The sequence below is a fragment of the Pararge aegeria genome, chromosome 5, assembly GCF_905163445.1.
Source record: "Pararge aegeria chromosome 5, ilParAegt1.1, whole genome shotgun sequence".
NCBI lineage: Eukaryota > Metazoa > Arthropoda > Insecta > Lepidoptera > Nymphalidae > Pararge > Pararge aegeria.
In genome coordinates this window covers 4,558,967-4,582,234 of record NC_053184.1, presented here as the reverse complement: position 1 = coordinate 4,582,234, position 23,268 = coordinate 4,558,967, and the positions used below count along the sequence as shown (strand labels likewise).

At 35.8% G+C, this 23,268-nt stretch overlaps 1 protein-coding gene across 1 annotated transcript; it reads left to right on the top strand.

Moving 5' to 3' along the window:
• The first annotated feature begins 3,182 nt into the window (after positions 1-3,182).
• Positions 3,183-17,295, top strand: LOC120623807. Its single transcript, XM_039890056.1, has 2 exons — positions 3,183-3,410; positions 16,010-17,295. Exons 1-2 carry the CDS (start codon positions 3,314-3,316, stop codon positions 16,144-16,146), a joined length of 234 nt encoding a protein of 77 aa, XP_039745990.1. The 5' UTR covers positions 3,183-3,313; the 3' UTR covers positions 16,147-17,295.
• Positions 17,296-23,268: the final 5,973 nt, after the last annotated feature.

The following is a 23,268-nucleotide window of genomic DNA, read 5'->3' as shown; positions in this document are numbered from 1 at the left end:
GAAATAATTACTGTCAACTGCTAAATGAATAATGTGACTAACCATCTGTTCGAGAAACACTACTAAGGTAGAGTGGTTTGATGCATCCATATTGGTCGTGTACACGGATTCTGTATGTTCTTAGTTCTGTGGCATGTTGAAGTCTATTAGAAAGAAAAAGAAATAAGAAAAAAATATTTTTTACATCGCGCCACACATTACAATATTAACGACACCACGTATGTTATGTGTGGCACAACCTAGAAAAAAGGTGCCAGCTCAGCATTGTGCTGCATGCACCAGTGGGTGCATACAGCGCTGATTATCAGTTGGCACCTTTTAATATTTTAATCTAATAATAAACTAAGCAAAAGTTATATATAAGTAACAAAAATCAAAAATAAATTTCAGGATAATGACAGGACCTTTGAAATTTGATGTGGTTCTTTTAGTTTACTATAAAAACGACAGGGTTAATCCGTCGAGACGAGGACCCATTATCTATCAAGCGAGGTATCTTTAAAGTAACTGGCTAAAAATACACTTTGCACAGTGAACGTAAAACTGAAATTCTGTCTGGACAAAGGCTCAGTATCTTCATGGTCCTTTGAGATAAAAATAATTAAAGAGTTTATTTAAAGGTAATAGTCTATTCGATTTCTATTACGCTAAGACATAATTGACGAAGGGTAAATCGAGTGGCAAAGGTAGTTTATAATAAAGTTATTCAGCCTAATGCCGATCGGGATTTAAATGAAACGCATACTAACAAAATTATATTAACGTAAACATAAGCTTATTACTAGAGCCCGAAAACATACTACGCAATATTTGCTATGCCTTAGAGTGGCCACGTGCTTGTCACAAAAAGTTGTCCTAAGTCATTTATTATTGGGTATCTTTAGTAGGTAAAACCAACGTCTATTATTGTTACTTTATTTCTGAAGATCGTCTTTGGTCCTTGTGAGACCCCAAACTCGACAATGGTTATTGTTTCCATTAGCTTTTATAAGAGTTGGATTCATAGTATGGAAAACATAGCAGGACAGCCGGTTGGCGCAGTGGGCAGCGACCCTGCTTTCTGCGTCCAAGGCCCTGGGTTCGATTCCCACAACTGGAAAAATAAATTGTGTGATGAACATAAATGTTTTCAGTGTATGGGTGTTATATTCGTAAAAATATTAGTACCCATAGGGCCAAATGGCGATGTGTGTATTGTCGTAGTATATTTATTTATAGTATGGAGTCGTTTTATCGTATGGAAAACACTGAAAGGTTTTACTTTGTTTCTAGACCCAATTTACCTTAAATTAAAGCTTAAGTCTGCTACAGTTCAACATCCTTCGCTCATAGGTGTATGTTTGTAAATAAAACGTTATATTGATAATTATCTTGTTGCAACTTGCAACATGCAATTCAGGCAATTGCCCTGGTTAGGATAAGTTTTGTCTATTAATTACATTAATAGGTAATAGCTATTTTGGTTGGCTCTACAGTGAGATAGCTGAAAACAGTACACAAAAACAATAAAGATAAGCTAAAAGAGTTTCCTGTTTTATTAGTCGCTTATTGGTATAGCTAGTCACCCTACTTAGCTTCACGTTTGGAGGAGGACAAACATTTTCGTTGTATCGAACATTTAATATACAGTGGTAACATTCAATAATAAATATTTGGAATCGATTGCGTTGCTCTCTTCTATATTTGAATACAGTGATATTTTTTTATAAATAGAACTTCGAAGATATCAGTATTTTAATGTTATAAAATAATTGATGTTGTAACTCTTAATATAATATACGAGAAGTTATAATATAGGCGTTGAAAAGTGTAAAATCCAAGTGCTCACTATTTTTATTCAAATCATAATATTTCCTACTAGCTGTGTCCCACGTCTTCATCTATTATGGTTTTTACAGAATCCCGTGGGAACCGTTTGTTTTTTTTTGTACAAAAAGTAGCCTATGCTACTGTCTGTACTTTCAACTAACTTCCCTTTTTCTACGCCAAATAAATTAATAGTTCAATAAAAAACACGCTTGGTATAAAAAACCAAAATAATTTCTACCTCTTAGTTTAGCTTATTTATAAAAGCGTGGTTTTTAGTTTTTCTTAAACTACTATTTTTATTATAGCAATATTAAACAGTTTTCTATTCACCATCAAATTTGTTAATGTTAGAGAAATCGGCTTAAGATAAAGGCTGGAATTTAAAATTAACAGCATTCATGCCTTATCGACTATAAATGAAAATTATGCAAATTACATTGCATATTGCAAATTGATAAATGTAATTGTCAACTCAATATATCTACAAAGTTATAACGTAATCAAACCTTTTGAAGGGGGGTCAAAGTCAAGTCCAAAGGAGTCAGTCATAAACGTACATACAGTTTAAGCTAATAATAAAGCGTGTAAAAACAAACTGACTGGTGTAAAGTAGGGACAAACAAACATACTAATATACTTTCGCATTTCCAATATTAATATATAATATGTTATTATTATACTAGTAATATTAGTAACTAGTAATAAAGTAAGGGTAAAGGGATATCCTACGGATAACGGATCATCTCAAAAACCTACTTGACCAACCTTCTACGTCATCCTCATCTTTTTCACTTTCAACTCTTTCTTGAGACGATAATAATATTTAATAGTAAAACAACATTTCGCTTGTTGTGCTATGTAAGTGACAAACGTGGCTATCGAAGTCAGGGATTGGTTACAGCCAGAAAAAATCCAACGGGTGTCATACAAAGTATACACCGGCACTTGCTTAGGAAATACTGGAGTCAGGAAATGTATTAAACAATAATCTAGGGTATTTTATTGGTTAGGAATCTCACGTACCGAGAACTCTACCTTGCTGATTTGTTAAGAGCTCTCAAATACAAATCGATTCACTATTTCAGTGATAAATATTTGCATTTATTTGAATGGACACAAAACATGTGTAAAGAGCAGTACCTACACCATCCTAGTTCGAGGGAACTCGAACTGAAGTCACTTCCGAAGAATACAATTCCAGGAACCTCACATGGAAAATGCAACGGCGCCTCAATTTTATTAGGCACATGTCTGGCATTATTTACGAGAATGTCTGATCTGGAACGGTACTAGAGCGTATTTACCAAAAGCGTATTCATATTAGATTTTCGATCTCGCACCGCCAGCCGGCCGTATCTAGAATGTCACCGATACGTTGGATACTTTATTCGAGTCTACTCGCGTACGCTCGCCGCCACGACACGGAAGAGTGTCAAATAAATACAGGTTGAAATATATCCGCTGTCGGGTTCTGTGATCCTGGTATATACGTGCCATTTGAAGAATGAATTTTTGCCTGTTTTTTGTGTTGTTCGGTTATTTTTTCGCGTGCACCAGCGGGATGTTGTACCGGCGGGACTCCGATAATGTTTTGAAGCCCGGTGAGATATTTTTGTTGTAATAAATAAAACGGCGAAAACAGAGTGCACTATTTGGGGACATAGATTGGTCTGTGATTTCAATGTTGTACCATTTACAATCGTAAAAATGTAATACAATGTTCAATTTGTTTTACGTATTATTTATTTACATTATTTTACGTTCCTTATAGGGTGCTATTTTATATTGCATGAGGTAAAATATATTTTAAATATAGTATTTTTTTTAATAACTGCTTAAATAAAACCTTCAAGTTATATACGGACACCGAACTTAACGAACAGATAAATCAATAAATTTCGCAATTTGATCTGTTAATATATTTTATAGAAAATTATGATGGAACATCGATGAAACATACTACATGTTATTTCGATGTTCACGCATAATGGCCCCTAAGATACGGGATTTTATATTTTAGGGGTCAGGACTCCAAAGATTTATTGTACTGAATTTTTCTAAAAAATATTTTCTATTTCTATAATGTTCTCTCTTAACTTTTAAGTGAACGAAAACAAGCACTCTATCAATGCAATAGTTAGTTTTCGTATAAAAGTAATTTCTATTTCATTCAAAATTTAAATAGCTAATTTTAAGGACGCATTACGTTCGATTTTCAAAAATCCGAAAAACTTGGATAAATAAATTTTTCAACAATCCAAGTTTTCAGCCTTATCCATCTAGTTGTCCATCAGTCAGGTTACAATGTTATAATTTTTTTTTTAAATTTGAACATTTTAAAAATAAAAACCACTGCAGTTTAAATAAAACAAAACCATTGTTAGAATTTCGAGAAGTCACATATTAGCATAGTTACTTCAAGAATTCCCACTTAACCTTTTCAACTCCGGCTGGCCTCGTTCTGTATAGCACTTAGCGACCACTTAAGGACGCATACAATATACATGCAGTATATTTCCCCCACATAATGTTATTAGTATCGCACCTGGATCCGTAATACCTCCGTCCACATAACCTACGGGAATGTTCAAGCAATATTTCAACGAGTCGGTACGTGGCCGGTAAACTGTGCACTGGCTATAATATTCAACTAGCGCAGTGTGGGGCACCAGTTTTTATTTCACTACACCACATACAACCCTAGGCCAGGTGGTATGTGGTGATGCAGTCTAAGATGGTAGTGGGCTAAAGCGATAAGGCCGCCGCTTTTTATCTTCTACCTTACTGCTTCGTTGTTCTTGCATTGTGATTTTACTCTGTGGTTTATAGATGAATTCATTCATTGATAAAACTTTATTAATTCTTGGTTAATTCTTGGTAAATCGACTGTTTATATCGACTTTTTGTTTATAATTACTTATATTTTGTTTAATAAAGATTATATTATTATAAATATATTGCGAAGAATACTGTAAGTATAATTAGTTTCTTTAAATTTGGCACGTAGGGATTCGCGTGATCTAAGTTTATATATCGATCGCACAGCTCCTTTCTTTAGTAATGAATGAATGAATGAATTCACTTTTCTTGTACACCAAAGAAAAAAAAGTAGTTACAGAGATATAAACATACAGCAAGAGAGTACAATTTGGTGGCCTTATCGCTACATAGCGATTTCTTCCAGGCAAAAAACATAAAAAAGAGGTAGGTGGTGCAATAAATAACATTTAAACATTACACAAATATATGAATGAAATATAAAACTAGAAAAGAAATATATATCTAAAAAAGAACAAAAATAATGTAGTTTCTCTCAGTAATATCATAATGTATAGTTCAGGTTTGGTGTATAGTATAAAATCTATATATTTCGGTAAACCATATATAGAAACAGGTGTCTGTGCAACTTGGAAGGAAACGCATGGCTTACTCGGCCTTGCACGCGGTATCTCACGGATTTTATTGCAACATTTACTATCGAGATATCTGGAATATTATCAGAGCATGAATATTTACTTACAACTTCACTTACTTATTGATAAACCTTTGGATTTACCTAATTTGAGCCTTACTCGGCATGCTCAGTATATGCCTTGATAGTTATAAGTTAACATATACATACATGGCTGCTAACTATGGGCCTCATAAGAAGGCTCAGAGTCACTCAGCGGGTGATGGAGAGAGGTATGCTTGGAGTATCTCTACGTGATCAAATCAGAAATGAGGAGATTCGTACAAGAACGAGAGTTTCCGACATAGCTCAGCGAGTCGCGAAGCTGAAGTGGCAATGGGCAGGGCACATAGCTCGGAGAACCGATGGACGTTGGGATCTCTTAAGTTGCTGGAATGGTGACCCCGCACTGGTAAACGCAGCGTAGATCGGCCCCCAACGAGGTGGACAGATGACATCAGGCGAGTCGCTGGGAGTCGCTGGAGGCAAGCGGCCTAGGACCGTGTATTGTGGAACTCCCTACAAAAGCCCTATGTCCAGCAGTGGTCGTCGATTGGTTGACATGATGATGATGATGATGATGATGATGATGATGATGATGATATACATTAGTTCTGTTCAGTTCGGTGATGCAGATCAGAATACAGTGGCCACCTCACTTCTTGCCGCGGGTGTCGTACGAGGCGACTATGGGAATATAAGGGAGAAAGGGTAGGCAGCAGCGTCCTCTGTGCTATTAGTACCATCTAATGTGATCCGCAACCCGTCTGCTCAGCGTGGTGGGCAAAATCACCCTTAGGAGAGGCCTTTAGTCCGGCAGTGGACTGTTATAGGCAAATTATGAAGCATATATCCTACTATTATTATAAATGCGGAAGGATGGCTGGATGGAGGGATGTTTTAACAAACATCCCTCCATCCAGCCATTCTACTATCCACTACAACACAACACAAAGAGTAACCTCTTTCACGGAAAACATAATACTGAAAATAACGGAATATAATCTGAAATTAACACTATTAATCCCAGAAATAAAGTAGGTCGAAGTAGCGGGCAAAAGCTAGTGTTTCATGAGAGAAAATACAGTCAGTAAGTTAAGGTTAAGTATTTTAGCTTGATATTATATTGTTTGTATTTATGTTGTTTGTTGCTTTATAAATGACGCAAGGAACAAGTTAGATGCTGGATTAACGACCCCGAACTAGGTGGGCAAATGATATCATGAAAATCGAAAAGAATATTTAGAATTTAGAATTTGAATTTTGCATTCTGATCGGGCGTAGGGCACACATATATTAAATGTGTGCGTGTGTATTAATAATCTCCAAAGCCGCTTAATACATTTTTCAGATTACATAGAATAAATTAATGCATTATTAATCGTGCTGTAGGGGAAATTTTTAATCAATAAGACATCAATACCTACTACTATCGCAATACAATTTGGTGGCCTTATCGCTATGTAGCGATAAGGCCACCAAATTGTACTCTCTTGATTTGTATTTATATCTTTGTAACTACTTTTTGTTTCTTTGGTGTACAATAAAAGTGTATTCATTCATTCATTCATACTAATATATGCAAATATTCGAAATTGTGTCTGTTTGTTTGTTAGTTAGTTACTAAAGTTTTGGTATATGAAGTACCGATCTAGAAGAAAGGCATACTTCCATCCTGGATACTAGATGGGCGTAGGATACTTTTTATGTCGGAAAAGTACCGAAGTAACATTCCCGGAAGATTTAAAAATACAGCCTTTGTTACCTATGCATAGTCTCACAGTTAAACTGGTACTGACGTTTATGTTACATAGAAATGGCTCGCATACTGGAAACGAATGAAATATATTTTTTATCCTGTTTGAAACGGTTTTCACCGATTTGAAACGGTTTATACCGAAATATAAGGAGAGGAGGATGAAGTTGCAGGCAAAAACTAGTTTCTCTTAAAAGTAGATAGACAGCAATACCTACTACTATTAGAGTAGTACTATATATCTACCTATACAACAAATACCTTTAAACGAACAATTTTTAAATATACCTATATACGCGCTGGTAAGATGGGAACTACAAGGTAAGCATATAATAAGTGATGAAGACCTAGCAAACCTCTCTATAGGAGATATCGTTAGGTTCACCAAAGAGATTGGTAGGTTTTAGAGGGGAATGTTGTCGTACTCTGTGTCTCAAACATGGTGGCATGGTCCTTACAGAGGACTGATCACCCGTCTGGCAATGGCAGGCGTCCCCTCATTTAATCTTTATATATATATTTCTTGTGTGCATGTGTATGTCATTGAACTCCTACGGCTGACCCGATTGTAATGAATTTTTCGGTATGCGTTTGGATGTCATCCTGGATGACACAAAACCTTAGTACCTGGGTACTAAGGTTTTTAATAGTAGGTACGTTTGTTTTAGTTTTTTAGAGTATAATAATGACAATCTCTGGCAAAAGCAGGTGTTAAGTCCGATACCTAATCGTTTGGTTCTCAAACCTGGGTCTCAAACTCTATGACATTAAAATTAAAGCCCGAAATTATTTATAAACCTTTGGTTATGCGTATGATTTCGTTATGATTTGTTTATCAATTATCATATAGGCTTTGGCCGAGACTGGTTAAATCATATATAATCTAATATTATTTAATGCGTTATAAAATACCGTCAATACCTACAGTATCGGAGGGAGGTAAACAAGTTCATTAATTTATTCTTATAAATATATTGAATGCATACTACAGTTGAGGAATTATACAGCTGGGCAATGAAATACTCAGAGAAACAACAGGGCCTTGTGACGAAGCGGTAACAATGATAGCGTGTAAAATGTGTTATAAAGCCCCAGCGCTACCTTTATCTGAGTATTTGATTTTAAGAAAGGTAGGGTGTGAAGCATAAAAAAAATATTATTAATGCGTAAAACATAGGCTGTGCTTGAGCGCTGTTTCAATAAAACACGTCTCTAATAATTTTTTTTACTAGGTAGATATAATGTCTACGAATTGTATTCAAAGCGTACCTCTTCGCGATTCATGACTAATATATTCTTAAAATAAGGTATTCTTAAAAAATTAAGGAAGCATTTAAATATATCATTCAAAAGAAAAATGTTGGCCGCACTTTTGAAACAATTGGTTGAACTTAGTACCTAGACTTAATTGTGATTATACCGCAACGAAACACTATTTTTTCTGTATATATTCTTTTGTTAATAGTATTTAGGAGACACAATCACTTAGTCGGTGTTGTACAACGACGACAAAAAGCCAACGTTTCTCTCTGTATCTTTATAGAGTTATATGCCTTACTGTATGAAAGTTAAACCGTGATAATATACTTCTACACTTTGCCTTGAAAGAGTAACGACAAGTGGTCAAGCTGCACTTTCGAATATTAATAAGTTTCAATTGGTATAGCTTAAAATATATATTATTTTTTATTTAAAGTACTGCTGTGTGGCCTTGTAGCACCAAAAGGTTTATAAACGAAAGGTTGAATTTTTTAAGTTGGTTCTCATTTCAATCAGTATGTAGATTTTTCGGGGATGTTTACGCATAAAAAAGGTATCACAGATTAACTAACTTTGTAATTTATTTTAAACAAAACTACTATTGAGTTAACAAACAGCTATGAAAAAAAATCTCTTTGCCTTTAAAATGTTTTAGGTGAACATGCAAACACACCAAAAGAAGGCCTTATTGAAGGCTCTGCGAACACTACATAATAAGCACCCAGACACTGAAAAACCTATCCTTAAGTTTTTTATAACTTTATAGAGATTTTCTTCATTAAATATTATCTGCATACCCTGTGCTTACCCTCTGTGCACGCCACTGGAGCTTTCCACATAATTTGAGAAGCCATTACGTTCGGACCAAGCGATAGAATGTACCACGGTGGTTCTCCTACGTCCATCTTTCCAACAGATGCTTTAAAATTTTGAACGGACTGCCTAACACCCTACTTTAGGTAACTGCAGCAAATCGTAGTCCATCTACGTAAATACACGATTTGCATACTAACCTATAATTGAGTGTAGCGACTACAGAATAAATCTCACCCGCGGTGATCCATAAACAAACGGGGACTATTACTGGAACAAAACGCGAGCGCCGACGATTATTTCAATTGCGCGTAACTTATTTGATCCGACCCGGCGCTGCTGCGACCACGTGATAGATAAAAATGTCGCGTTCGAGCTAACAAATTGTATCACGTTTACGTATATAGATACGTATCCTACGGAATATTGAACGGTACGTTTTCCATACAAATACGATACCTTAAAACTGTATGAAGCATTATTTTTTAAAGCGCTGATAGCTCGGTGGTTGTATCATCGGCTTCACTTTTGGGGGGCCGAGTTCGAATCCCAGCTAGCACCTATTTCTCAGTTATGTGCGTTTTAAGCCATTAAAATATCACTTGCTTCTACGGTGAAAGAAAAGATCGTGAGGAAACCTGCATGCCAGTTCTCCATTATGTTTTTCATGATAGCTTAGTACTTAGGGCTTTAGCGTCCCTTTCGGGGGACCAAGTTCGATTCCGGGCACACACCTCTAAATTTTGAAAAATTATGTTAGTTTTTAGTTCAAGCAATTAAAATATCTCCTGTTTTAAAGGTGAAGGAAAACATCGTGAGCAAACCGTGAGTTCTTAGAGAAAATTCCGCACATTGCCAGCTTGGTCCACCTACGGCCTAAATCCGTCTTTTGAGTAGACCGTGGCCTGTGGCGTACTACAGTAATGATAAAGAGCTCTATTTATTCGCACGGGTCTTTTTGTTGATTTTGTAAAAAATGGAAAAAATTAACTTAGTACAGAATGAAAAGAAATGACGTCATACATAGACATTAGGACGTCCACCACTTTAGAATACGCCTCCACTCGGTATTGCAGGCCGTACGAATACGTCCATGGTATTTTGGTATTATGGTATTTGTTGGTCAGTCAAGCCCTTGTGTAATGTCCATTAATACGGGGATGCTTCCTATCATCCCCCCGATGCAGCAACGTGCAGGTACGGGTGGCGGTGTTGATGTTGCGATGAAACCTCCAGACTAGACAGCAGCCTTCCCGCAAATAAAGCAGGGGACATGACTCGCTTAGCGACCTAAAGCCAAGACAATAGACCTGAGCCTTTACGTCACTCATAGACAGTTTGTCGCAGTGACAGTGAGAGACAGGGCTTAAAAGATGACACTGGGGAAGAATGGCTTCCACGCGGAATTGCCACCGAAACACGAACTCCCTAGCGTATTGGTAATCGATGTGGTCTTATACTATCAATCACTGGCAGGGACGATTTTGCCATTTATAATTTCAGAATTTTTAGTCTGGCCTGGTGACAAGCGTCAGCCGTAGCTAGTTACCATCCTAAAAATTAAAACGTGCTGCCACGCGGTTTTGCGTCCCGGAACGATACCGCGTGGAATCTTGATAGGGGGTTTTGTTTAACATGACTACCGTCCCCTTACATTTAGCCCGCTAACATCTTATACCGCTTACTCTGCTACCTATCATTGCTTACCACCCGGTGAGAAAAAATGGATATGACCCTTTTTTCAGAGGATGAAAAAAGCGAGGCGCAAGCAGCGATTTAAAAAATAAAACAACTACGACTTTGTTTTATCTTTATGATTCACCTTTCATTCGAAGGTATTATAATGACATCATTTTCGACCTTAACAAGTGACTTTATGTGTAGGTACTTTGTACGGGCGTTGCCTCTCATCTTTACAACAAATCATTTAGTATGGCCTTACTTATTAATAAAAATGTGAAAGTGTGTTCGTTTGTCCTTCTGTTTTGCAGTGCCAGTGACCCGAGAGTGCCATAAGCTTTATAGCATGACATAAGCATGTTTCCTATGGGATAGGTCTAAATCACTGTCCTACTTATCTCCTCATATATAAGGCTATTTTGACGGCCGATTAGCGCAGTGAGCAGCGACCCTGCTTCCTGAGTCCAAGGCCGTGGGTTCGATTCCCACAACTAGAAAATGTTTGTATGATGAACACGAAGGTTTTTCAGTGTCTGGGTGCTTATTATGTTTATGTATATCATTAGTATTTATATATATTATTCATAGAAATATTAATTAGTCATTTTAGTAACACAAGCTCAATTACTTTGGGACTAGATGGCGAAGTATGTCTTGTCGTAGTTTATTTATTTAACTAGAATGACACAGGATACTATTAATTCCGAAAATCCTATTAATATTTAAAGACCGAGCCTAGTTTTTTCAGCTTAATTTTTGTAGAGACCGAGTTCAAATCCCAGTAGAGACCTCTTACTTTTCGAAGTTATGTGCTTTTTAAACTATCACTTTCTATAACGGTGAAGGAAACTATCGTTAGGAAATCTGCTTGCCCGAAAGCGCTCCAAAATGTTCTCAAAGGTGTGTGAATTACACCAACCCGCACTTAGCCAGTTTGGTATACTTTGGCCTAAACCCATTGTTGCCGTCACACCACCTGTAAATCCTAATGTTAAAACATAAATAAGTCGGTAATTAGTAGTCTAAAATATAAAAATTCAAGATTGGAAACACTGTAAAGCGGAACATCCATTTTGTGTAATAAAAGTGCATCTTATGATCCTTTTACAAGGACTTACATACCAAGCCACGCGTCTTCGTTTGCTACATCCGATGCACCCATATTATTCTTGGGGGAAGAGACCTGGCCTGTTTTAGGCCGGTAATGGGATGAAGATGATTTTAAAACCCGGACAAGAGTATTAAAGACGGCACGGCAAAACTTTCACTCTATTTTGCTAGAACAAGACGCGTAGAATTCCCAGTGGAAGCTCCTGAGAAGAGTACTGAGATATAGATATAGGTTGGTATACGAGTATATCTTTACTATACATAGAGCTTCCACTTATAAATCACACAAGCGAAATGTCGCTCGACAAAATGTTGCTATACTCAGTAACGGGTTTATTTAATTAAACGAAGGGACAACTTATATTTAGGATCGCAGCAGGGTGCAGAATAAAAATATTTTAAGACTAATATACATTTATTAGTCTAAGAATAACATTCATAAATATTATATTAAAACTAAACTTATTAACTATGCTCGGACGATTTTCGGCACGAGCTCTCTAGCCTCAATTCCCATAGGAAGCGGGGTAAAAAAGATATCGCATGACGATTCAAAGCTAGCCTCCGGAATTTGCTGCGCCGACGTAACTTGAACATGACGCGCTTCGGCCGCTTCTTGGTTAACAGGCATACTATGGCTATCCCGTGGCTATGCCTGCGTACAACTTTTCCAATTTAATAATAAGTAAATATACTACGACAATACACACATCGCCATCTAGCCCCAAAGGTAAGAATATTTTTATGAATAATATACATAAGTACTTATAATATACATATCTACACCCAGAAACTTAAATCGTTCATGTTTATCAAACAGACATTTTCCAGTTGTGGGAATCGAACACACGGCCTTAGGTTAGAAAGTTTATTTATATGTAGCCTGCGCTATTCAACATTTATCACACCGATATATTGTGCGAAAGATGTTGTATGACAACGGCCGATTTTTCTAAATCTATTACCGATAAATCGGCTCAGATACGCTAGTGTGTTTCGGCACTAAGTTTTCACATCTATACTTGAGGCCGCGTCGATACGTGCGCTTTTACAGTTCACTCAGGTGTACTCCCGGTCTATCTCGAGCTTTCAAGTCAACATAACTCAGTGTTGTCAGTACTGCTAAAAGATGTAACATTCTTACAAGGAACAATGGCCACTCTCCCAACAAACTTGTACTAGTAACATATTTTAAACTTATTTCGTTAACTTATTATAGATAGCTCGCATACTGGAGACAGACATAAACTTTCTATAGCGGTGATAGTCCAGTGGATAGGGCTTCGTCTTCACTTTCGCGGGGCCGAGTTCGAATCCCAGCACGAACCTCTAACCATTCCAAGTTATGTGCGTTATAAGCAATTAAAATAAAACATGCTTCAACGGTGAAGGAAAACCTGCAAGACAGTTCTCCAAAATGTTCTCAAAGACGTGTGGAGTCCACCAATCTGCACTGGGCCAGCCTGGTGAACTACGGTCTAAACCCTTCTCAATGTCGGAGGAGACCTATGCCCTATGGTGGGCTGGTAATGGGTTGATATGATGATGATGATGATGATTATGATACGAGGGGGTAGAGTTTCCGCGGCATATACCAAAATGATCTTGTATATCTTATACGGCTTGCGAATACGATATTAATAAAGTTTTGAAAAGAGATATTTTGCATACTGGAGCTTAATAGACATGCAATACTTTTAGCAATGTCGGTAGAGCCGTGGTAGACAGATGACATCAAACGAGTCGCAGAGAGACGCTGGATGTGCCGTTCTATATTGTGTGTAGTGTTTGGAACTCCCTAGAAAAGCCAAAGGTCCAGCTATAATTTTGGCCCGGGAGAATAAACAGTCCTGCGGTGATTTTTCATAAACTTAACAACCTGCGGGCTAACGCTAGCCAAATCTATTTAAAAGGAGAGAGAAGATTAAGTCGTCCCGTTATTCTACTAATATCCTACTAATATTATAAATGTGAAAGTGGGAATGTTTGTTACTCAATCACGCAAAAACTGCTGAACGGATTTGGATGAAATTTGGCATTCATGTAGTCTTTGACATGGAAAAGAAAATATGCTACCTTTTATTTTGATTCCTTAAAAAATTCTCAAAAGAAAATTAAAAATTGTTTACGAGCCAAGGCCAGACAACTTTGAAATTTGGTATGCTATAGAAAAGGACATGTACTCTCTATACCGACCTCTCAAAAAGTTCACGTGGTAGTGTTTAAAATTGTTAACGAGCGAAGCTTTAGACCCTCGCAGATGAAGTCGAGGACAGAAGCTATTTATCTCATAACATGTTCTTAAAGTTATATCATTTTTATTTGTTTTGAGAAGAGATTGTTTTCAATTGGAATTGTTGATTGGAAATGAAGCTAGTTATGACAAGAAATGTTTCCATTTCTGTTGTTCTTCGGATCGAACTTAAGACTTTCTATTTATAAGACCACAGCGCTAAACGCTGTACCAGGATGGTAGACAAAAGGTATTCACTTCAAAGTTTTCTCCAATTGTACCATGTTCATGATACAAAAACACAAACGACGGTCGGCGCGTAGTTATTTACGCTTTACCGTTCGCCTGGCCTTGCGCAAAGGGCCACGGTCAAGTGTGTTTATGCAACTCCATACCAATAGCAGTCAGACAACCTGTCGCTTAGAAAACTGTTTGCTATTCCAGATTGAATATTATATTAGTTGATACCTGTATTTTCTGATGCGTGTATTTTCCATGGAAGTTAGATATTTTCTTGGAATAAAATAAACCAGTTAGTCTGCCTGATTTTCCGACTAATTTTTATTGTAATACAATTTGAGACGTATAAAATGTATAACCCGTCAACGAATAGGCGATAAAATAAATAAATATACTACGACAATACACGCATCGCCATCTAGTCCCAAAGTAAGCTTAGCTTGTGTTATGGGTAAAAAGATGACTGATGAATATTTTTATGAATATTATACATAAATACTCATATACACAATATAAACAGCACTGAAAAATATTCATGTTCATTACGCAAACATTTTCCAGTTGTGGCAATCGGTCCCACAGCCTTTAAAAACTGTTATGTTATGTTCAATAATTAATCGGCATTTGTTGTTGTTTTTTATTTAACTGAGAAATAACATGTAGTATTTACCTACAAATTGTTTTGCACATTCTATGTTATGTCAATATAATAAGGATTTTTTTTGACCCAAAAAAATCAAAGTTCTAACTATAACCCTCACAACGCACGCGTCCTATACGTGTTTCAAGCTTCTGACGTATTCTTTCGGATCTATAATAATTATTTTCAGATACGTCCTAGATAGAGAATATAAATTGCATTTTCAAATAATTCTGCTTTAAGCAAGTATTATAATTTCTGTTATTAGATAAAAGCTGAAAATTTCCGACCCCCCACACCATCCGCCTCCTGTGCGTTTAACGCTTAAGTCTTAATTATTTGATAGCGCACGAGATAAAACTAAAACGATTCAAACGTTTGAAACAGCTACTATTGAGCGTTGAGTTGCTAAAGTTTTTAGCAAAACACCGACCGTTGCAGCTTAGGTTAATTGAATATTGTTGTTTCGAAGTTGCATCCGTTCGCGCGTGTTTTTACTGCGCAACTTTGTGCAACTTGCGAACTGCATACTGTTTCGGAAATAAGGTTTACAGAGGGCGGAAAATATTTCCGTTTGGCAAAATTCAACACTTTGGCGCTATAAATTTGGTTGTTGACAGATTATTTTTGTTGTATGTACGTCTTTGTGATTGTTTAATATCATTTCCGTTTCGCTTGTAGTTTTGATTTCGTATAGCGTATATTAGCGTCCAAGTAAGTAAAGGCCTGCGTCAGTTTTTTTTTAAATTAGCCGCTTCTCACATAATATGAGAGAAAGAATTTGGAGCATTGACCCATAAAGCTGATCCGATTGGAGTGGGCTGTAAAAAAACGCCTACTCTCCAACTTCGGGCTGTATTAAAAATTCAGTACCTCGTAATACTTGCCTAAGCGGGGAATCGGAATCAGACCCCATGATCCACAGATGCGCTTGGTAACCACTGGACCAACCAAACCTAATACTTAAGAAATTTGTTAGAAATCAATGGTGATTAATATATTTCATTTCTATTTCAGATCTCATGCCAGTTTCCTCAACGGTACTACCCCTGCCGTACTACTCAGTGTACGGATATGAGAAGAAATTACTCCGAGATAAAAATAAGAAGCGGCCCCTGGGGAAGATCTCGCTAGTCACTAAAGAACCGAAATAAATACGATATCTATTAATAACCTCGCATTAAGGTAGATTGACCTTTTTTCACGTCTGCTGGGTAAATTAGGAGGGAATTATTTGCAGTTATGGTTAAAACCGATTCTGCAAAGGACCCTATAAATTAGACTAACGTCAGAAAAAGGAAATACTCCTATGTTATGTTAATATTATGCGTTTTTTTTTGTTTTATATATGTGAGGGTTTAATGAAATAGAACGCTTCAATGGAAAGGAAATTACATGCATTCGGTAAACTACTTTTTTTTTGAATAAATATATTTAACGAGCTTGGCTGAATTCTTGAATGGATAGAAAATAAAATGCATTCGTTGAAATTATATTTTATTACAACGGTTTACTACTTTTAATAATATCGATATTTAAAGTGCTTTATTACCAATGCACCAATGCTGTGCAATGTTTAAGTCACTAAATAAAATTCAACTTACTGTTACCTTTAGCAAATCGATTAAAGTCCCAACTGATTTGGTGTACCTCAGACCTTACAATAATTTCGAAACTTGTATTCGTAATAAACTGATTACAGTGAAATGTTAATAAAAAAAGGAAAAACTGAAGTTTTATCAATTTAATTATGAATTATTTTGTTGATTATTCAATGATTAAATTTAATACTCTTGACTAAAATGTTGCATAGTTAGAATACTACGTACCATAGATATGGTACCTAATAAACTTAGCCTGTAAAGATTTTAACTGCTTAGAAAATTAATGCAAGCTTTAAAACTAAAGATATGGAACACGAGTAACTCTCTTAGAAACGGTATTGTGATCTTAGTTACTAGATACTAATATTATATGTAGAATATTAAACAATATTATATGGATAAATGTATTAATGATGATAATATACTATAGATAGTAATCAAATTATTTTATCGCACACTGCTGCAAAACCAGCTACGTATTTTTCAGTACAGTCAGTACTTGAATCTGAGGTGCCGTCGTGCCTTAATGACAGATGACTGTATATAATAAAAACGCATTGACTGTTTGCCTCAAAATGCCACTTGCGGCTTTTATGCAAAAAGACCAAGAGCCTGCGGCTTTTTGCAGAACTTGCGGCAGTGTGCGATCAACTATATATATATATATATTTTTATACAAATAAATGAAATGGAAGTTTCTGTTTATGATTTTGAATTAATTTCCAGTTTTTAATCGAGTAAGTAGGGTTTTTAGAAGTTACTACCAAAATTTGAAATCATGTAAACGTCTGAACTGACCGTTTAAATTGATAAACCTATTGATATACCGGGAATCACCGAAATGATTTCGAAGGTGTTTTTTTTCTGTAAATGGATGAAGACTTTCAAGAAAAGTATGCGTGGCCAAAGTTACAAGTTCCGAGCTCAGCTTTGTTACTCCGAAAGGCTATACGCCAACGCAGTATAAACCGTGCGTGTGTGAGAAGTACCTTAGACCTACAGTATTTTTTTTTTTTTTGTGATTGGTTGCCAATTCATCATTTCCATACAAAACAAATGATTTGAAGATGTCAGTTGTATATTCGTAATAATATTTATATGGAAATACTTAAAGATCAAAAGTCGAAGTTAAAACTTTATTCAAATAGACACGTAGGAGGCAATTTTAATAAAATTATTCATTGTAGCGAGAATCTGTAGTTTTAAACCAAGTTTTAATGTAAACTAACGTCACATTAAAGTTAGGCTATAGTTATATGGACGCTCAAAAGTTAACAGTATGCTTTACCAGATTTACTTTACTCTTAAGATAGGTTTGTTAACTTGATGAGTTATAACTAGGGGCTCAGATAATCGTTTTCTCAAGTTTTCAACTTAAAACGCGCTCCGGTCCAAGAAGGTTAGGGGTATGGGATCAAAACTACTGCTATACCCCTAACAGCTTAGACTGCATCAACATTTACGACTAGGTGAGATTGCAGTCGAGGACTAACTAGTAGTGGAATTTAAAAATAAACGGAGACTGAAACTTACCATGGTGTTCTTTTTAGCCGACTTCAAAAAGAAAAAATATTTTTGTATCTTATTTTTTGTCTGTCACCCGATTACTCACAGACCTTTTAAGAAATATTTTTTTTATTTTAAAAGAATGGATGAATGATGGATCTCCAGAGTGCCATGATCAGATCAGAACAAATCAAGAGCTCTGACAAATATTATAGGCACACCCATATGGGTATTTTTCAAAGTAGATTGAGCATTTAATTTGAAAAGTACCATTTGGTAAAGTGAAACTGTTGATGGAGAATTAACACGCATGGCTAAAAATGTCGCAAATAACTTTGATTTGTCACTATCTCACAATGCAGGGTTTCTCACCGTTGCTGATCTGTAGCCGCGGTGTCGCCGTTTAGCAACAGACAGGAAGTTATACAATACGAGGAATATCCAGGAATGATTAAAAATGTATGCACAATGTGGTGGAACTTAGTAAACTTGGGCGCCTATTTACATAGTTCCGTTTCGGCGTTCCCGATGCGTCAAAACGCCAACTGCGCAAATATAGTATGCTCAGTCGATTTAAATTAAAACTGCCAGATGAACTATTTGAAAAATGCTTCTACATATCAAGAGATAAATTGAAATAAACAGGAGTTTCAAATCAGTCATTATTTTAAATCTATTTTTTATTTAGGCCCTAAATAAAAAAAAAAAATATCAAAGATACCACATGGTTATAAATTGTAATACTACACATAATTAAATCAATATTTATAATACATATATTTTAGGTTTATATATTTTTATCTTTTTTTATAACTATAAAATGTATGTATAAAAGATACTACTATCTTTTATACATTTTATTCTTATTTATTGGAAAATTAATAAATTTATCATAATTATATTATAGAACTTACTTAAAATATAAAATCTTCTTATGTTATCTCATAGGCACTTTAAATCATATCAGATTAATTAATTTAAAATAGCTAAAAAGATTTGATTGTTTTTTGTTTTTCGGGGTCAATACCCTATATTGTAGGCCAAAAAAAAAACAAGTTTTACAACAGACAACGACATCACTGGCGCTATGGCGAGCGCGTGAATTTAATTGGGAGGTCCCGGTTTCGATTCCCAGCAGGGGCAATTTGGGAATTTAGGCTTTGGCGTGGCTAGCTACCCTACCTACGTGTCGCTAAGCGATTTAGAGTTCCGATACAATATCCACGTAGAAACCGATTAAGAGTATGGTTTTAATAAAACTGCCATACTCCAGGTTAACGGGTTAGCCCGTTATCCTCTTAGACTGCATCATCCCTTACCACCAGGTGAGATTGCAGTCAAGGGCTAACTTGTAGTGGAATAAAAAAAAAGAACAAGAACTACGAAACTAATTTGACTAAAATTTGGAATAGTGTTAAAATAAACCAGGGTTTAATTTCAGGGATAAAAACATTAAAAATGAATTTATGCACTTTAAACCTCAGAACTAGATTATTTAACTTAATGTTTTATAAATGGACCAAATTTTTATGTTGGAGTTGCCTGACTGGATATGTTGCAACTTTTTGTTCCGTTAAGACATGTTTCTCACATATTAATTCAAATAAATCAATTTCATTAAAAAAAATACATTAACTCGGACATAGAACCTCCTTAAACCTTCTAATGAGCAAAATTCAGTCCTTTGTACTACAACGTTATAGTCTTACGATGAGCGATATTCCAGCACCACCTTTCGATTGCAAAACTCGAAGTAAGAGTATAGAGTACTGACTCTATTTCACGAAAGCAACACATGGATGGCGGCACTGCAGTATTTAACAGTAAATTTACTATCATAAACAGTTGGTATTAAGCTGGCTGTAGCAAACTTTAATAAAGTTCGTAACCTATTCACATAGTTGCGACGTACGTGGCGCGTCAAAACGTCAAGTGCGCAAATAACGCACGTCGAGTCGATTTTAATTAAAACTGGGAATATTCGGTAAACGGGCGCCTACTTTAAAATGCCTAGTTCATAGTGTATTGTGTTTGCTCGAAAGAGGAAATCTTTTGGCTGAGACCTGAAAATTACCTCTCATTTGATACCTGGAATTTATTTACTAAATCTCATGTTGGAGAACGTGGGGATAGGACTTCGAATAATTATATTTTTCCGCTTTTTACATTTGACATATAATCGAGCAGAGATTCCCCCTACAACTACTTGATACAGAATGGGTGCTAGAGAAGGTAATGCTTCTATTTTTATACGGCTCAGGTACCGTTTACAATGTTGACAACAAAACGAACCAATAATAATATTTTACAAAATTAGTTTCCGGTAAGTTATTTCTTAAAATATATTGTTATTTTTCTATTTGGAAAGCATTAAATATTTAGATAAGTATTATTACGAATTATATAAAGCCAAATAGTACTTTTAAAGCAATTCTATATTAATGAATATTGCAGTGACGTCACAACATGTTTATGGCGTAGCGTAGGTATCAGCCAGGTGAACAACCACTAACACTCATTTTAATAAGTAGGACTAAATATTCTTTCATCCGTCAATATAATTATCTGTCATAATTTTGGACCTACCAATGCATAAGTTAAAAGAATATGATAATATAAGAAAACACATTTATTACAGCGAGGTTACTATACAATTGATGAATTTCTCAATGATAAGGTTGCTTGGAAGCATCCGGCCCCGCTTTCGTCTCTCACAAGATAGAAAAATGAATGTTAAAATGTAAATTGTTGATGATGGAAAAGAGCACCTGCTTAGTTTCTTGCTTGCTTCTTCTCGGTAGAATCCGCCTTCCGAACCAGTTGTAGAGACACTACAAATACTTTTCAAAAGTGCTTATATTCGGCCTACTAAAAATAATGAATTTTGAATTATTTTGAATTTTGAATAAACTGCCATATTTCTAAAAGGTAATTGCGTTTTCATTTTAGATTTAATATCATCTGGTGAAATCGTGGTTTGTTTATTCTCTGACGTTTCTTAAAAAATCTGGTAGGTTCACCGTAACATTCTCACATATATGGCATTCATGGCATTCCTTTTCTTAACTCGTCTAATATTAATAGTACTTTTACATCAGACCTTTCTAAAGATTTTGTTACAAAAGTAGTGCGAACTAGATTCTGCAGTAAATATACATATCTAACAGAAGGAATAGGTAAACTGCTCTTAGCCATTAAGGTCGTTATCGAACACATTGGAAGGACTACGGATTCAATTAAGACGAAGGTACAGCTTAAAGGCAAGCTAAAGTGCCACTCGCTCGGATTAGAGCACAGGATTTGACGCTACATGCAATAATGAATTTATCGGAAGGTTGCAATTTGCAGGAGTTTTTTCATTTAGGAAAAAGAAGAAGAAAATTTTTATTGCACGCAATAAATTATATAATACAGAAAAAAAAACAGCCAAGAGTTTTATACATAAATACTTATAATATACAGATAAACTCCAATTCTCCAGCTGTGGGAATCGAACCTACAACCTTGGACTCAGAAATCATGTTCACTGCCCACTGTGCCAATCGGCCGCCGAGTTACCCCCTACCGAATTTATTTATTCTTAATTTTTAATTATGAATGTTTAATGTTTAATTTTTTGTGCTTTTTGCGATTTCACCATAATAAAGAAAAAATATTATTATATATATTAACGATGAGAGATGTAAATCTCTCATCTAACTTAACTTAACTTTTCTATAGAACTCAATCATATGTTTGAGTTCCCTTCAAAAAAGTCCAAGATAGTAAACATATTTTAGTAAAAAAAGTTTTTTTATATTAAAAACATAATAATCGTTAGGTCATGTATATTGGTCATATTATCAAAAATTATGAATTCTTAAAATAAGTGAACAGAAGACTTTTCCATTTTACTGCATAAATTTGGACGAATGGTTAATGACATAATTCGAGATATTTATGGAACCGCGACCAAGCCGTCTTTTCAGTGATATTTATTCTTTTAGACGGTTTTTCTATATGTTCAATATGTGAAAAATCTATAAATAAATAATCTATGTTAGCTTTTATCGGGTTGGAACTCCTGAAGGACCGTATAATATTTTGGTACATACCGTACAACATTTTATATATTGCTGAGGCTGAGTTTGTTCGTTTACTTGAACGCGATGAGCTCAGGAACTACGGGTCCGATTTAAGAAGTCTTTCAGTGTAGGATAGCCCATTTATCGAGGAAGGCTATAGGATATATATCATCACGCTAAGACCAATAGATTGTGTCATTATCGGGGGTGTTTTTTTTTTTGAGAAAAGCCAAACCTTTAACCTAACCTAATCTAACAATGAACATTAGAAGACCAATTATGACGGGTGGTCAAATAATAATCATATTAATTCTTATAACCACTGTTATTAAAAGTAATGAAGGGGTGAAGCTGTTGTTCCCGCGTATAACAAAGCCACGGGAAATGCCGTGGTGGTTTTAGTTTGGGTATTAGAGGGGGGAGTCCCACATAACCTCTTGCCCAAGGGCCGACCCTTGGTAGGTAGCAATAAAGCTTTTCACCACGCCAAAGAAAAAGGGGTGAAACTGTTAGTATCGACTGCGCACAAAAATGTTGTCATGTAAAAATGGCACATATAAATAAGCAAACACCGCGTTCGCAGTTCATAAGGATCACGGTACGTGTCGCAATAGGAGTGGTGGGTATTATAAAAATAATGTATTAGCGGGATTTAGTTAAGCCAAAGATAGATCGGCGGGACCAAGGAAATGGCCGTATTAAGTAAACGCTCTGTCAAAGACGGCGGTTTAGCGGACGGATGAGAAAAACAAACCATGCGCGATTTACGTGAGTCGTTTCAACTCGGTGCTGCAATAAAACACTGGTTAATATTTTCCTGAAGACTTATGGGTCGATATTAAAGCAGTTTTTGGTATTCTCATCCTTTTACTGTAGTAGCTTTAGTAGAAGTAGAGCTTTCTGTGATAGAGCTCGTCCGGGGAAGTACTACCACCATACTACTGCTGCAAATCAGCATTTTTGCAATGCTGTGTTCTGGCCTGAAAGGTGTGGTTGCAGGCGTTATTACAGGCTCATAAGGTTGAATATCTATGCATCAGGTCGATGGACACGGGTTAGCTCGTTGCAGGAAGGTTCACTGGCATGCCTACGGTGTAACCCA

Bases quoted from the DNA above. Each gene is read 5' to 3' on its own strand.
- LOC120623807 (XM_039890056.1), top strand. From the start codon at position 3,314: ATGAATTTTTGCCTGTTTTTTGTGTTGTTCGGTTATTTTTTCGCGTGC. The intron at 3,411-16,009 runs GTGAGATATTTT...TTTCTATTTCAG, and splicing joins CGATAATGTTTTGAAGCCCG to ATCTCATGCCAGTTTCCTCA.